This window comes from Herpailurus yagouaroundi, unplaced genomic scaffold (genome assembly GCF_014898765.1).
Source record: "Herpailurus yagouaroundi ecotype Mexico unplaced genomic scaffold, PumYag 29, whole genome shotgun sequence".
Lineage (NCBI taxonomy): Eukaryota > Metazoa > Chordata > Mammalia > Carnivora > Felidae > Herpailurus > Herpailurus yagouaroundi.
Window position 1 is genome coordinate 62,274,103 of NW_024412377.1, and position 17,399 is coordinate 62,291,501.

The 17,399-nt window shown below is 50.2% G+C and overlaps 1 protein-coding gene across 1 annotated transcript in view; it reads right to left on the bottom strand.

The window, feature by feature from the left end:
* STK10 (serine/threonine kinase 10) overlaps nt 1-17,399 on the bottom strand; it is a 117,445-nt gene that overhangs the window by 86,341 nt on the left and 13,705 nt on the right. Inside the window, exon 2 of the mRNA XM_040444982.1 lies at nt 5,631-5,795. Coding sequence (XP_040300916.1) covers nt 5,631-5,795 — 165 coding nt within the window. The remainder of the gene's footprint in view (nt 1-5,630; nt 5,796-17,399) is intronic.

Consider the following 17,399-nt stretch of genomic DNA (forward strand, 5'->3'; position numbering starts at 1 on the left):
TTTTTTAATGTTTATTTATTTATTTATTTTTGAGAGAGAGAGAGAGAGAGAGAGAGAGAGAGAGAGAGAGAGAAGGAAGGGAAAGGGAGAGAATGGGAGACAGAAAATCCCAAGCAGGCTCCACACTGACAGCACAGGGCTCGATCTCACGAACCATGAGATCATGACCTGAACCGAAATCAAGAATCGGACCCCCGCCTCAGCTGTCTTGAGGGGACCGGCCTGGACCTCCACTCCCTCCCTTGTGCTGGACCAGAATGAAGGTAGGACCCAGTCTCCCGGAGGCGACACCAAGACTGGTAACTGTGCTAAAACACGCCTGGTAAAAGGAGAGAAAAGAAATGGAGCGGAGAGGAGAGGAAGAGGAGATACATTCCACCTAGAGGTACAGGGAAGAAGTGAAAATGCCTCATGGAGGCAGTGATCCTCTCGTTGACCACAGATGACGATGGGAAGGGCACGCCTGGAAGAGGGTACCAGATGAGCAAAGGTCTGGGGGTGTCGCCTGCAAGGGGCTTAGAATAGGTCTGGGAAAGCATCCGCTGATGGGAGACCACAGCCTGTGTACCGGGTAATGGATTTGGAATATATTCTGGGGAGCCGTGGAAGGGCTTTCCATAGAGCAGTGTAACACGAGTAGGTTCTCTCATCCCTGGTCTTTGAAGACTTCCGTATGTCTGGCCTTGTGACTAATTTGTTGTGTGACCTCAGGTAAATCCCGGACCCTGTCTGGCCTGCAGTTGTCTCATCTTTCAAATGAGTGGATGGCTGTGTGACACCCAGCGGCAGTGTCCCGTGGCTTAGTCAACACTCCTCTGGTCTGGCTCCAGTGGTATGCCAGAGCAAGCATTCACTGGCTTGGGAAACTGATTGTGAAATTTTCAGGAATTGTCGTCAGCCAGCTGTTAAACACAACCACTATTAAAAATGAAGTTATAGGGGCGCCTGGGTGGCGCAGTCGGTTAAGCGTCCGACTTCAGCCAGGTCACGATCTCGCGGTCCGTGAGTTCGAGCCCCGCGTCAGGCTCTGGGCTGATGGCTCAGAGCCTGGACCCTGTTTCCGATTCTGTGTCTCCCTCTCTCTCTGCCCCTCCTCCGTTCATGCTCTGTTTCTCTCTGTCCCCCAAAAATAAATAAACTTTGAAAAAAAAATTTTTTTAAATAAAAAAAAAAATGAAGTTATATAACGTTATAATTTTTGGACTTACGTTGAAAACAAAGATTATAAACACTCAAGACCTATCCTTTCCCTAACGACTGTACCACATTCTACTATCACCTATGCACTTGAGATTATTTACATCTACTAAATATGTGCGGCAGAAATACTTTATCATGGAATACCATTGCAAACCTCTTTCCAACTCTGTTAGCGACATGGTGCTTGTAGCCTGAAATTAACCAAAGCGGGAATGTTCATACCACAGAAAATGGCAGACGGTACACGCCGGGGCTGCTCTCCTCGGGGGGTGACTGTTACAAATTTCCCATCGTCCCATTCTCCCACTCCCAAACACCTATAGGAAAACACACCCAACCCTTGAAAGACTTTGCCAGAGGCCAAAATCTGGCTCAGGGCAGGGGTTGGGGACCGGAGGGATGCTGGTGAGGAGGGGCCGTTATAAACCCAAGGAAAGGGGCGCCTGGGTGGCTCAGTCGGTTAAGCGTCCGACTTCAGCTCAGGTCACGATCTCGCGGTCCGTGAGTTCGAGCCCCGGGTAGGGCTCTGGGTTGATGGCTCAGAGCCTGGAGCCTGCTTCCGATTCTGTGTCTCCCTCTCTCTCTGGCCCTCCCCCGTTCATGCTCTGTCTCTGTCTCAAAAATAAATAAAACATTTAAAAAAAAAAATTTAAACCCAAGGAAAGTCATGAGGGCAGCCAGCGTTTCCTGCACTCCCTCATTTTTGGGCCCTGGGTCTACCTCCAGAGTTGCACTGTTGACAGTGTGCAAGCCAGTACCACTAACCACACATGGCTATCAAGCACTTGAAATGTGGCTAATGTAGAACTTTACTCACTTGTAATCAATTTAAATTTAAAATCTGACACTTGGGGCGCCTGGGTGGCGCAGTCGGTTAAGCGTCCGACTTCAGCCAGGTCACAATCTCGCGGTCCGTGGGTTCGAGCCCCGCGTCGGGCTCTGGGCTGATGGCTCAGAGCCTGTTTCCGATTCTGTGTCTCCCTCTCTCTCTGCCCCTCCCCCGTTCATGCTCTGTCTCTCTCTGTCCCAAAAATAAATAAAAAAACGTTGAAAAAAAAAAAATCTGACACTCAATTCTGTTACTAAGAAACGTTTAAGAATGTGGAGACAACACTGAATCTACTTTGTCAACAGTAAATTTTACAACATCTAAATATAGATTTCTGATGAAAATGTAGCTCCTGAATTGAGACGTGCTGTAAGTGTAAAACACACACTGGATTTGAAGCCTTAGAATGAAAAATAAAGTGAAATGTCTCATTCATAATTTTTCTATTGATTCCATGTCAAAATAATATTTTTGATATACCAGCTTAAATAAATGATATTATTTAAATTAACTTCATCTGTTTCTTTCTTTTTTAAATATAGCTATTAGAGGGGCGCCTGGGTGGCTCAGTTGGTTAAGCGTCCGACTTCAGCTCAGGTCACGATCGCACAGCTTGTGAGTTCAAGCCCCATGTCAGGCTCTGTGCTGAGAGCTCAGAGCCTGGAAGCTGCTGGGGATTCTGTGTCTCCCTGTCCCTGTCTGTCTGTCTCTGTCTCTCTCTCTCTCTCTCTCTCTCTCCCTCTGACCCTCCCCACTTGCGCTCTGTTTTTCTCTCTCAAAAATAAAACATTAAAAAAAAAAAGCTTAAAAATTCTCCTAAAGAGGCACAGGCAAGCATACAAAAAGTCAAAGAGGGGGCGCCTGGGTGGCTCAGTCAGTTAAGCATCCGACTTCAGCTCAGATCACGATCTCGCGGTCCGTGAGTTCGAGCCCCACGTCGGGCTCTGGGCTGATGGCTCAGAGCCTGGAGCCTGTTTCAGATTCTGTGTCTCCTTCTCTCTCTGCCCCTCCCCCGTTCATTCTCTGTCTCTCTCTGTCTCAAAAATAAACGTTAAAAAAAAAAATTTTTTTTTAAAAAGTCAAAGAGGTCCATCACAAAGTTGTTTATAACAGAAAAAAAAAAAAAAAAGGCAACCTAAATGCCAACAATAGAGAATGGCACAGCCAGGAGATGGAATTCTACAGAAAAACCAAATATGAAGATGCAGTGTCCCCCCACTGACATGAAAAGTTGTTCTTAATAGACCTTAAATAAAAAGAGTAAAAGGCAAAGTAATAAGTATGATATCAATTTTTCTTTTTTTTAAAAAAACCTGTGGGCATGGGTACATATATGTATATATTTTAGAAACCTAGAAAAATATATTCTACATTTATCAGCAGTTATCTCTGGTACAAAATTTTGAATGGTTTTAATCATTTTTTTTCTTTTGTTTTTCTGTAGCTTCTCATTTTTCTCCAGGGATCATAGATACAGTATTTGTTTAATTTCTTAAAAGAAAGAACTTTCTGAGAAGCAGCTCCATGAACAGGACAGAGGAAACAAGCAGGTTCAGGTACGTGGCCATGAGCAAGAGGCCCCGCCCTCTCTGGACCTGTGTCCCCACCCCGCTCACCTCCCAAGGTGCCTGGAGACAGGGGATGAGAAAGGCTTTGGAATCTGCATCTAGCAGTCAGTGGTGGTGGTTTCATACCCCAGTGACATCCGGGGGGCTCCCCAAAGAGACTCTCAGGCAAACGAAAGTTGGCTTCCACCCAGGATTGGAAAGGGAGGCGTTTCAGTGGACAGAGCTCTGGGCAGGGCCAGGGGGCCGCATTCTCACTCCCCTCAGACACTGGTTTCCTTCACTTCTGTGAAATGACAGGGATAAACTCCGACAGTGGTTTCCCTAAACTCTCCTTTGGTTTTTCTTAAAACAGCAGGATCCTTTTCTCAAATGAAACACAGATTTCCCCATCAAGCATCAGTAGCCTGTTCCTAAAATCAGGTATCTTGTACAGAAAGAAAAAACCTAGGTTCTATTTCCCCTTATTTTATTTTATTACTTTTTTTAACATTTATTTTTGAAAGAGATGGCGCATGAGTGGGGGAAGGGCAGAAGAGAGAGAGAGGGAGACACAGAATCCGAAGCAGGCCCCAGGTTCTGAGCTGTCAGCACACAGCCCGCTGTGGGGCTCGATCTCGGGAATGGCAAGATCATGACCTGAGCCAAAGTCAGATGCCCAACTGACTGAGCCACATAGGTGCCTCTATTTCCCCTTATTTTAAGTGGGAAAAATTAAAAAGCACATCAACTCCAAACTCTCCATTAATTTCCTAAAATATAACTAAAACATAGTAACTCTCTCTACACATAATAACCTACCACGATAGGAGGCTGAACACTGAGAACATCCCCCTCGTAACCACTAAATCATCATTAACCTTGCTGTGTGCAGCAACATGGACCTGGGCCAGCTCTCTCAGCTCCAGCACCTCTGCAGGTGCCCGGCCCTGCCAACCCCTGGGATGTCTTTGCAAAACATCTACGTGTGATTCTGACAGTCTTCCAATTGCATCTAGAATTCACGGGAGACTTTTCCTGCACGTGATTTTGTTGAACGGAGTTTTGGGAACATTAACACGTTGCTCTACATATAAAACGCTTGCTGAAAAATAGTTTGAAGAGACACATATGTTCTAGGGAGTCCGGGTTTCATAAACTGAGAGGCATTCATCCCAGGAGAGTGTCCATGGGACAACCATTCCGCAGGACAGACATGTCCTATGAAAACCAGGGAGCCTGCAAAATTTCTCTAGAGAGGCTAGGGAGTGAGGCTGGGTTTGGAAGGCGGGGCTTGAAGCTGCGCCCGCATTGCGCACATCCAGCCATGAGGCTCCTGGGTGGAGAATGAGGGGTGTTAAGGGGTCCCCTCCTCTGATGCTGCCATTGCAGAGAATACCCACACAGCAGCCACAGTAATGACATCGCTAGTGCAAATGATATAACATATACAAACAGTCCGTCAGTCGACAGTCACCAGGCTCTTGCACCTGGCAGGTACACTTGTAAACACCGATCATGAGTTAATTTATTTGATCCCTGTAATAACCAAATGAGCCAGGTACTATTATTACTCCCATCTTACAGTCGGGAAAACTGAGGCACAGAGAAGTTAAGAGCTTGCCTAGGATTCTCTAACTTGTAAATGGCAGAGCCTTAGAATTCCATGGGGCGCCTGGGTGGCTTACTCGGCTAAGCGTCCAACTCTCAACTTTGGCTCATGGCATGACTTCAGGGTCATGGGATCAAGCCTTGTGTCAGGCTCTACTCTGGGCATGGAGGCTACTTGGGATTCTGTCTCTCTCTCTCTCTCTCTGCCCCTCTCCCATCCAAAAAGAATTCCTTCCTGCTCAAACCACTGCCCCCACCCCCAAAAGTGGGGAGGCTCTGTAGAAATGGAAGGAGAGGGGATCCAGAGCCACCCTACTTCACCTTCTGCTTACCCGGGCCCCGGCCCTCAAAGCAGACACTAAGAAAGAGCAGAGCACCTGTGAACCTGGCTAGCTCCGGCCTACCAGGCCACAAGGACCAGGAGGGGGCAGGCAGGCGGCCCTTACCCACAGCTTCCCGTCATAGTAGTAGGCTCCCAGGAGCTTCACGATGTAGGGGTGGTCGCAGGTGGCGAGGATGTCAATCTCCACCGTGTAGTCCTCAAGCTCCTCCTCACTCTTGGTCTCAATTACCTTGGCGGCAGCCAAGGCACCCGTCTCCTTGTTCTTGGCCTGTGAAGCGGAGGCAAAAAAGGTCAACGAGGCATATCCGGCAGGAAACCGAGCCCCGGAAGCCGCTCGGACAGCCCTGCGTGAAAACCGGTGTTCGGCGATTCATGCTAATGTTGTTTAAAGTACGACATACCCACACTATGCGATAAATAAAAATACAAGAATCGCGTATCCCTACAAACACCAACAGGGAAAGATTGCTAAGTTGTGTTCAGTAAGAGATCCAAGTCACTGAACAATCAAGTGGTAGGACACTTTTTCTGTAACAATGGAAAAGTGGGGCCCCTGGGTGGCTCAGTCGGTTAAGCATCTGACTCTTGGTTTCGGCTCAGGTCACGATCTCACAGTTCGTGGGTTCAAGCCCTACATAGGGCTCTGCGCTGATGGTGTGGAGCCTGCTTGGGATTCTCTCCCTCTCTCTCCCTCCCTCTCTCTCTCTCTCTCTCTCTGCCCCTCCCCCGCTTATGCAGTCTCTCTCTCTCTAAATAAATAAACTTAAAAAAATTTAATGGAAAACTGCATAAATGCATGGAAAACTCTGGAAACATGCTGCCTGACAGCAGGCTAGGAAGGTGCCTAAAATGGGGAGAATTAAAGGGCACCTTCACTCTCTGCGTGTTGTTTAAAACATTAACAGGCACATTTCATATGTGTATTTGCATATTTCCCACACGTTAAAAGTAAAATGAAAAGAGGTTTTAAGTCCCCACCAAGTGCAGTGCAAGTGCTTCCCAGATGCATCTCCCCGGTATAACAACGGTTTATTTGATGAAAAAGAGGGAGGGAATTTCACACCTACAAGGATGGCTAAAAAATGTTTTTTTCTGAGAGAGACAGAGAGCATGAGTGGGGGGGGGGGGGGGGGGGGGCGGGCCGGGCCCCGGGCCCGGGAGAGAGAGAGAGAGAGAGAGAGAGAGAGAGAGAGAGAGAGAGAACCCCAAGCAGGCTCCGTGCTCAGTGCGGAGCCGAAAGCAGGGCTCGACCCCATGACCCTGAGACTACGACCCGAGCCTAAATCAAGAGTCAGACACTCAACCAACTGAGCTATCCAGGTGCCCCTCTAATTTTCTGAAAAACGAAAAATAGGGGCACCTGGCTGGCTCAGTCGGTAGAGCATGCGACTCTTGATCTCAGGGTTGTGAGTTCGAGACCCACATGAGGTATAGAGATTACTTAAAAATCAAATCTAAAAGAAAAAGAAAGCAAGAAAAGTGGCGTTGGTGAGACTGTGGAAACATTGGAACCTCTGCGCATTGCTCGTGGGAAGGTAAAATGGTGCACCTACCATGGAAAACAGTTTGGGGGTTTCTCAAAAGGTTAAACACAGAACCACCGTGGCCCGGCAGTTCCACTCCTGGGGAGAGATACAAAAGAACTCACAGCAGGGATCCGAGCAGGTATCTGTCCACCCATGTTCACGGCAGCACTACCCACTGACGTCAAAAGGTGCAAACGAGCCACATGTCCATCAGCAGATGAATGGACAAAAAAGTGGAATATACACTCAGTGGAATGTTATTTGGCCTTAAAAAGGAAGGAAATCCTTCTTTTCTTTCTTTCTTTCTTTCTTTTTTTTTTTTCTTTTGTCTGGGAAACTGTATTTCTCCTATCCTGAATGAAAGCCTCGCTGGATAGAAAAAGGAAGGAAATTCTGATGCATGCTAGAACAGGACGAACTTCATGCTCGATGAAAAAAGCCAAGTCACAAAAGAACAAATATCGTATGATCCCACTTATGTGAGATACCTACACGAGTGAAATTCAGAGACAGGACGTATAATCGAGGCCACCAGGGCAAATGGAGAGTTAGTGTTAAACGGGCACCGAGTTTCTGTTTGGGATGACGAAGAGGTTCTGGAAATGGACAAGGGGGGGAAGGTTGTACAACACTGTGAATGTACGTAATGCCAATGAATTGTGCACTTAGGGCTAAAAATGGTCAGTTTTAGGTTATACATATTTTACCGCAATTTTAAGAACTGAGAGCAAGAGAGAAAGAACCAGGCAAACAGTGCAAGCTACCGCACCCACGGGGAGCTGGTATCCAGGAAAAGGGAACAGAACCCACACGCCCTCAAGTGGCCCCGTGACCCTCAAGGGCCGCTGGGAGCATTCACCCACTGTGCTGCATGCGCTCGGGTGTTTTAAGAGAACACACTTGGGGCGCCTGGGTGGCTCAGTCGGTTAAGCGGCCGACTTCGGCTCAGGTCATGATCTCGCGGTCCGTGAGTTCGAGCCCCGCGTCGGGCTCTGTGCTGACAGCTCAGAGCCTGATGGCTGTTTCAGATTCTGTGTCGCCCTCTCTCTGACCCTCCCCTGTTCATGCTCTGTCTCTCCCTGTCTCAAAAATAAATTTAAAAAAAAAAAAAAAAAAGTTAAAAAAAAATTAAAAAAAAAAAAAAAGAGAGCACACTTTCCAACAACACGGGCCCAGGAAGCAGGCCACTCGTCTGGAGCCCTTGAATAGCCATCTGTGGGGAAGCACACAGGAAATGGGCTCTTCTGGACTCCATGAGCAGCCCTGGTGGTCTCCACTGTGGTGGCTTCCTGAGGACAGTATCACACACGACCCTCACCTCCTAGGACAACTCTGACCGGCCCCACGACGTGGTGATTGATGGCCCAGATGCTCCTGCATGCCTAGCACCCCCAAGGATGACAATGAGCATTAGCATCACCTCACACGACACCGCAGTACCCAGCACCTCAGTGTCCCCATTCTAGAGGCTTAGAGAGGGGACATGGCTGGAACTAGGATAGTGGCACCAGAATTAGAACCTGGGTCCTCTAACTTCCAAGACCCTGTGCACTTTCCACTGCTGTACAAGGTCTCTGATCGTCTCCAGAACTCAGAAGCCCTAAGACCAGACGCCCACAGAAACCTACGAGAGAGCTCCCAGGCCAGCCCCGCACAGGGCACCCTCCCCGCAGAGACAGAGTGGCCCATCCCGTGGCCTCAAGGTCCAGCCAGAGACGCAGCCCTCTACTGCCAGTGACTAGAGGGCATGCTTATGGAGGGTGGGGTAACTGCGAAGGGGCGGCAAACCCCGCCAGGGAACCTTGCGGAAGGGAGTATGCCAATGGGCCATTTTTGAGCTCATTTGCAAATTTATTCTCCATGTAACTGTTTCTGTTAACAGAGCTGCAAAATCCCCAGGGCCCCACGCAGTGATGACAACGGTCTCCCATTGATCAAGGTCACTAGTCTACACTCCAGCATGTGCTAACTCATTTATCTCTTCAAGCACCCCCCAATGCTGGTGCTCTTACTATCTCATGCACAGACGAGGAGACTGAGCAGAGTCCCCAACACAGGTGAGGTGACGGGGCCGGTCGGGACGCCTGCTCCCAGGTCTGCACTTCGGCAGGGACACCCTTCCTCCACATGGTCCCTTCCTCATGAGGCCCAGGAGCCGAGTGCGGGGGGGGGGGCGCCCCCCCCCCAGACAGAGTTTCCCAGGGGGCCATAACCCAGTGTCAGTCCTTGTGCTAGAACCCACCTGCTCACTCGCCCCACCTGAGTGGGGGCTGCTCCTATAAACTCAATCGTGAAAGCTTGTTGAGAACACCCGAGAAACTCACGATTTCAGCCATTGGGCGCTTGTGCTCTGGTGCTCACTCACGCGGGCACACACTCACTCCCTTTCTCACACCTGACTGTGTACCTGCCCTTTCATTTCCGCTAAGGCTGATTTTTAAGTGCCCGCAAGAGGACCATCAAAGCACTCTTTCACATTGTACACCACTCTCGCTCCCCCTCCTCTCCAGACCCAGAAGAGGAGGTAAGGCCCGCTCTGCTCCTTTACCAGAAGGAAGGTGGGAAGGCTCAGCGGGGTGGCCAGAGGCGGGGCCCGGGTGAGCACGGCAACCACCTTGACCATGCTCTCCCAGCCCCCCAGCCAGAGCAGCACAGGGGAGAACTGAGCGGGGCAAAAGCCACTCCCTCAGTCACTCACCCTGCACTCCTGAGAGATGGTCAAGGAGGCTGCATGGCACCTCTTCCCGGGTTTCCTTACCAGTATTTTCTCCCAGGAGTGAGGGAGGCCCAGGCAGGGACCGTTTTCCGTGAGCGCACAAAACCTGCCTTGCCCGTCACCCTGAAAGGCAGCATTGACCACAGGGCTGGGCCTCCAGCCGGTGCCAGGGTCAACACCGAGGAACACCCGCTGCCCAGCACCTCGCTCGGATTACAGAGACCAGAGCCTGCCAGAAAGGGGTTAGCTGGCAGCAGTCGTGGTGCACAAAGTGACTTCGCCAAAATTAAATTCTTTACAAGTCTGGTTGAGGCAGCAATCTACTCACCTCCGTGCCAGAAGACGTAATAATGGCTGATGATAAAAACAGCTAACACGGCCTGTGCGCTCACCGTGTGCCAGGACGGGCCTTAAATGGAATCTCTCATTTCATCCTCCATCCAGCCCTTGGAGATAAGTATTAGTAACCCCAACTTACAGATGAGAAAACAGAGATTGAGAGAGGCATGGTGATTTGCCTCAGGTCACACAGCAAGCGGGGAGTGGAAGCAGATCCAAATGCAGGCCCACCTTGCTCAAAGAGCCTAAACTCCAAGTCTTCCCAACCAGCCCTCCCTGGGGGGCACCCTGCTCCGCCTGCCATCGCTGAAGATAAACGACTATAGACCACAACCGATAACATGCTTGGCAGCTAAGTACTAAAAATACCAAACTTTAATCCGCCCACATGCCATTAAGGCAGGTGGTCGCCATCATGCCCATTTCCCAGATTAGCAGACTTAAGGCTCAAAGGCGTACCAGGACCCACCCCGTCCAGTGTTCTCTTGACTACACTAGGCTGCCAGAAACCAGCTTAGTCCCCGTTCGTTCATTCAACCATTATTTACTGAGCTCATGTTCTAGGGGAGGTCCTTTTCTAGTGAACAAGACAGTTTCTGCTAGAAGGAGCACTGGTAATAGAAATCACGGCCCTCTCACGACATCTCACCCTACCTCTCACCCTACCTGATTTTTCTTCGGGGAGCTAACCCGCCCTCATTCCCAGTCCCTAAAATGCACTGGAGCAGAATCCGCCTCCAACTCTAGAAGTGGGTGGGTGACTCATACTGGTCGATCAGAACATGAATGGCTCAGGGAGAAGAATGTGATCATGTCAGCCAATGAGATGCAACCTCGGAACAATAGCAGAGATGGCTGAGATAACCCCAAACCCCACTTTAAGCTAGCCTCCAGCATAAACATTTCATGAAAATGAAACTGGCTGAAGCAATAGAGCCTAGAGAGGGCACAAGAGGACACTGCTTGATCCCCTCAATTAATGTTTATACCCGGGAGGTACTATGAAGAGCCTCATTTTATGTGTAAGAAAACTCATGCTCAGAGAGGTAAAGCCACTTGCTCAAGAACACACAGCAGATAAACAACAGGCCTGGGAGTTGAATTCAGGTCTACGTGGCTTCAGCGTCCACGCTCCTGACCTCTTTACCAGTGGTCAAATTCTGCAAAGGTCCTGTCCGGGCCCCAGTTTCCTCCCTGTACAGTAGCAGGGTGGGGAGGTGTAGGGCATCTTGTGAGAGTGGGTAGGTCCTGGAAAGCTATGGGTGGTCCGAGCGGATGGGGCACCTGCGGGAGTTGACAGTCAAGGAGTCGCATAAAGAACAAGTGGCTGTCTGTGGCCTCTGACGTCCATCTCTCCCACTGGCTGAGGCAAGGCTGGGGTCCAGCAAAGGGTGGGGGAGTCCCCGCCCAGCCCTCCGCTGCTGGCTGGCAGTGACTAACGCCTCAGCCCACACCCTTGAGAGCGGACACACAGTGGCCACTTGTGTTTACTGGCCCAGGCACCTTGGCGGGAACAATCTTCCCCCTTGTGCGGCTCAGGCGCCCAGCCTGGAGGAGGTGGGGACAACCCTCCCAGCAGGGAGCCCTGCCCCACCCAAGGGGCCCGGCCAGGCCAGGCCAGGCCAGTCCTGTCCGGCCCACTCAGGGGCCGGGGACTTCCTGAAAGTCCATCACAAAGCAGCAGCTGAGGGGGACAACCCCCAGCCCACCCCGTCCCTCCCAGCTGCGGGCTCCCTCCTCCCCCAGGGAAAGAGCTGATATCACAGAACTCAGAGACCAGAATGTTAGCCCCCACTCCTAAATCCCAACTCCCCCGTGCCCTCTGCAGATGAGGAAACAAAAGTGAATGCAGTGACCTGGGTCCAGTCTGGGACAGTTGCAGATTCACAACTCTCCTTTCCTTTGGCAACTGCCCCTCCCTCTTGGTGCAAGGGATTCACGAGGGGCTGAGCCCACCCGGCCCCAGTGCTCAGCGCAGGCCCAGCCACGCATTCCTGGCCCTCTCGGTCACGGCCAGTGCTTCAGACTTGCACAAGTGACCCAAGGCAGGCCAACAGGGTTGTACCTGGGTGGTTTAGGGGTTGTTTTGGAGTTTTCGGTAAAGTTCTTCGGTAAAGAAGCTCTTTCTTTCTCTGGGGTTGCTAAACGGGTAGAATGGAAGTCTGGAGGGTTTTATAGCCCACATGGCCATTCCTCCAGAGACCCTGCCTGAGGATGAAGCCATGACAAAGGAAGCAGGGCCCACAAACGGAGGAGGGCAGATGTTGAGGTCCGCGGACACCTGGAGACAGCTGTTCCTGAAGACAGGGTCTGCCCTTAGACTTTTCAGTCCCTTCTGGACTTCTGTCATCTGCCACCAAAAAGTAAGTAGGTTTGCCATCTCTGGGGGTATTCCAGCAGAGAACAGGTATCTGTGGAGGTACTTCACCACATACCACACGTGTAACAAGGGCCACCTTCAAAAGGGCCACCAAGACCTACAAAGTGATCTTCACTGAGGCCCCTCCGAGGACCTAACTGATAACCCAGGACACAAAGCCCCAAGTGGAAAACACGGTTACTAACAGGCCACAGACAACAGAAACCAGGGGATACTTCCGCCCCCAAAACCCTCCTCCAAAGGAGCAGAGATTTATAATTATTAAATTAACAAAAACAAGGAATGACCACTTCCAGGACTGGTGACAAAGAGGGTGGTAAAATGGGTATACTCATTACTGACAAATATACAGATTCATTTTCTTTTTAATGTTTATTTTTGAGAGAATGTGAGCAGGGGAGGGGCAGAGAGAGAGAATGGGACAGAAGATCTGGAGCGGGCTCCGTGCGGCCAGCAGCAAGCCCGACACAGGGCTGGAACTCACAAACTGCACGATTGGGACCTGAGCGGAAGTCGGATAACCGACTGGCGTCCAGACCCAATCCTCCAAAGACAAAAGCCAGCAATAGGTTTTAAAATCCTTAACAAGGGGCGCCTGGGTGGCGCAGTCGGTTAAGCGTCCGACTTCAGCCAGGTCACGATCTCGCGGTCCGTGAGTTCGAGCCCCGCGTCAGGCTCTGGGCTGATGGCTCAGAGCCTGGAGCCTGTTTCCGATTCTGTCTTCCTCTCTCTCTGCTCCTCCCCCGTTCATGCTCTGTCTCTCTCTGTCCCAAAAATAAATAAACGTTGAAAAAAAAATAATAAAATAAAATAAAATAAAATCCTTAACGATATCTTTTAAGCCTATCAGCCCTCATTCCTAAGAAAGGAACGCCAGGAAATTATTTAAATAAAGACAACAAAAGAAATGTACTAGGAGCATGGTCACCATAGTCCATGACAATGGCAAAAAAAAAACCAGAAAGAACCTAAATGTTCAACAGTAAGACAGTGGTCAAATTAACTCAGTGGGATATTAAGCAACCCTTTAAGATGATAAATAGAAAAACAATATAGTAATGAGAAAAAATAATTAAGCCATAATAGTATGTCAACAAAGCAGGCTAATAAAATGGGGCTAAGCTAGAACTTTGGGGAGATCGTTGCACCTACGAATCAGGAGAACCTGAAAATACAGCATAAGGAATACAAGCGGCTTGTAAAAGTTAATTTCCCTCAATGGCATCTGACAATTATCCACAGGGGTCCCAGCAAGGACAGTGGAGGATGGTGCCCCACAAGTAACCACTTTATCTTGACCTTGTTTTGAATGTATCCAGGCATGGTCACCCTCGTCCTCTCAGGAACCCACTTGAGCTGCGCTGTCCAATATGGCAGCTACCAACCACACTGAATAGAGGAGAAGCAATGTTCCTATCACTGCAAAAAGTTCTAGGAAGCAGCTTTGAACATAAGGCTGAACCTGGCAGAAAATACTTTCTCATAAAGGTGAGGGAGCATCTGAAACTCACTCCCATGTTCCAGACCCAGCCTCAGAAACATGTATTTCTTTGTCGAAGAAGAAACAGAGGTCTCAAGTGCAAAGAGTGGGTAGAACCTCAGGTGGTGATCGTTAGGGAGTCCGGTCTCCTAGCAACCTGGGGCCGGAAGGCAGGCGTGAAGGAAGGCTCCCAGCTGACCTGTCAGATGAACAGCCTAGGCATGTGGGTCAGAGCCAAAGAATGGAGTAGACAAGGCTAAAGGTTTCTATTTTCCCCGCCCTCTGGATTCTGGATGGCTGTGCCAGGCATGTGTCAAATATGGGTCAGGCCGCTGGAACCAAGAAGGAGCCTGGTCTGTGTCCTACGATACACAGCTGTGGTGTCCCTGCCTGAAAACATTTTTATCTTTGTGTGGTGAGGTCTGTTACCAATCACGGGAAAGGCTTCCACTCTGTTATGGAGGGAGGAAATCTGGCCCCACAAGGTCACAGCAGGACAGGCCACGTGCAGGGGAAGGGGCCCAACATAAATCCAAGCAGGGTGGCCTGAGGGCACCAGACACAGAGCCAATGTGGCCTTGGGTTCAGATTCCACTAACACCCCTGGCTGGCAGGCATGAGTCAGTCGAGGAGGGGAGCCTGTGTTCCACAGCCCAGCCTTCCGGACACTTGGGTCCTGTGGGCCTCAGGAAGAAGGCCGGCCAAGACCTCCTGAGATCTCTTGAGGGGGCATAAGCATCCCCTCACCGGTGTCCGGCATAGGTCCACGAGGTAGGCAGCTGTTCTGTCTGCCCCTGTTAAGAAAAAATGAAGGCCCTGTCCCAGGTCATGCGGCTAGGAAGTGCGGTCAGGACTCGATGCAGGCCCAGCCTTCTGCCCAGTGCTTTTCCCCTTCAGGAGCCCCCCAGAGGAAGTATCTCCAGGGGTTCCCACCCAGTTTCTACGTGTGCCCGTCCTCCTTCCCCCTTCTCTTCCTTCACTCCCTTCAGCCAGAAACCCGTTGGCGGCAAACTTCAATGGTTCCCTGCTGCTGATGCAAAGCTCAAACTCCCCGGCCTGGGACACGGAGCCCGGGTGATTTACCCCTTCTACTTTTCTGGGAGTCCAGTACTCCTCCACATGCACCCCCTGCTATGGCCAGTGCCCTCCTGCTTCCTACTTCCACGCGTTTCTTCCCCCCGCTGGAGTGCCTTCCCCATATGTGTGTTTATCCCACAAAGTCTAACTCCACAGCCTGTTTGTTCCCTGAAGTGCTCTCAGAACCCCAACTCCCCTACCACCATTTCACACCTTATTAGGGCTTTCTTCACAGACCTCCTGGTACCCCAGGCATTGGGTGTTCCAAGATTCTCTGACTTCGTTGTGAGCTCTGAAAGGCTAAGCCCATGTCTAATTCATTCTAGTCCACCCCGCAGAGCCTCGCACAGAATATCTAGTGGATAGGAGTCTGGGAGGGTGAGTAAATGGGAAGATGAGAGAATGGGTAGGCAGACGGGCAGGTGGGTAGTGGACGGGGAGCTGGATGGACAGGTGCATGAAAAGGAAGGTGGGTGGATGGGTTAGTGGAAGAGAGGGAGGGAGAGAGGGCTATATGGAAGGATGGGCAAGGATGGGCGTGTGGCAGGATGGACGGACAGGAGAGTGAACTAGCAGGACTACGAATGGGTGGATGGGAGAACAGGTGTGTGTGAGACAGGAAGAAAGGAATGAAAAGTATGACTAGACAGTAAACAATCATCAAATCTTTTTTTCCAAAAGGCACTAGAGCCTGTTTGTTTTTTTTTAAGTTTATTTATTTGAGAGAGAGAGAGAGAGAGAGAGAGCGCTTGCACGTGTGCATACGCACGCATGAGCAAGCAGGGGAGGGGCAGAGAGAGAGGGAGAGAAAATCCCAAGCAGACTCTGTGCTGTCAGTGCAGAGCCTGATGCGGGGCTCAAACTCACAAACCCTGAGATCATGACCTGAGCCGAAATCAAGAGTCAGATGCTTGACTGAGCCACCCAGGCACCCTGAGCTACACTGTTGGCTTCTGTGAACACCAGACTCTCTCCTTCCCTTCATATGGTAGCCAAGAAAAAGTTTTTTCTACAGGCACCTACCCTACTCCATTCCACCCATGTCCCCATCTTGGCAAACTTAGAAATGGGCAAATTTCCATCAAATGATTTGTGGAATGGAAAAAGCACAGGAGCTGGGTTCAAATCCCGACTCTACTACTTACCAGCTAAGCGCCCTTCAGGAAGGCAAGGAACCAGACTTCAGTTTCCCGGCAGAGATGTGGACAATTCCAGAGACACACGAGAAAGTTTATAAACCACCATGGGTTAATGGGTTAACTACTGGCTGTTACGTTCCTCGCTTAGGACCGTGTATGTTTCACTTTCAAAAGCCTAAAAGCATGTTTAGCTTGTTCACCAATATATCTGCCACCATGTTCAGCCATAGTACACACTACGTATTTTTAAGTTATGGGTGGATGGCTGAATTGGCATTGGTATCTCCGTGCAAAAAAAGAAACGATGTGTCTTCCGCCTAAGGATGGAAAGGAAGTGACGAGAAGTCCCTTTTCTCCTCAACGTATTTATATTCCTGAATCTCTAGCTGTTCTCTGGTTTTGAAAGCTGTCTCCTCTCTACCTTGGGGAAGCCCAAGCCTCTGACTGAGCAGGATATACACACTTAACTGAGTCCTGCCAAGTGGAGAGAAACCACTTCCCTATCAATAATCGCTGGGCCAAGTTTCAGCTCAGGACGAACGAGAGTGCCAAGTTTCAGAGCAAGTGACACTTAAGGATGGCAAAGATTGTGAAGCACAAAGCAGAGGAGTGGTATGGCTTCCAAAGACGGCCATTTAATACTCTCTCCCAGGGAGTGGGGGGGTGGGAGGGGTGGGAAGAGACGTCTGGCGAGCCATCCTGACACAGCAGGGAATGCCTGAGCCTCCAAATCCTTCTGGGCTAGCAAATTAAAAACCAAAACCCAACAGGATTAGCCTAAAAGATATCGCACCATGGCCTTGACAGAAAACCCGGGCAAGCTGTCCAACTAGGCCAGGGATGTGGGAGCCTTCAGATCTCAGCTTTTCAGAAGTGATGGGATCCAACCTCACCTAGTGCTGATAAAGGAGGTGAGAAAGGTGATGTAGAGACACTGCTCCCACCTCTCCCAAGCCTCCTGGAGCCAGCGGAGGGCCCACAGAGAAATGGGTGCTGAGTCACAGCAGGAGGGAGGCCCAGGGTCAAGAGCAGAGAGGAAGGAGGGAAGAAGGAAGCACCTTTATCCAGGGCTGCCTTAGTCGGTTGAGCATCCAACTCTTGATTTCAGCCCAGGTCATCATCTCAGTTTGTGAGTTCGAGCCCCTGCTTGGGATTCTCAATCTCTCTCTCTGCTTCCTCCCCCCCAAAAATAAACATTAAAAAACAAAAGAGTCT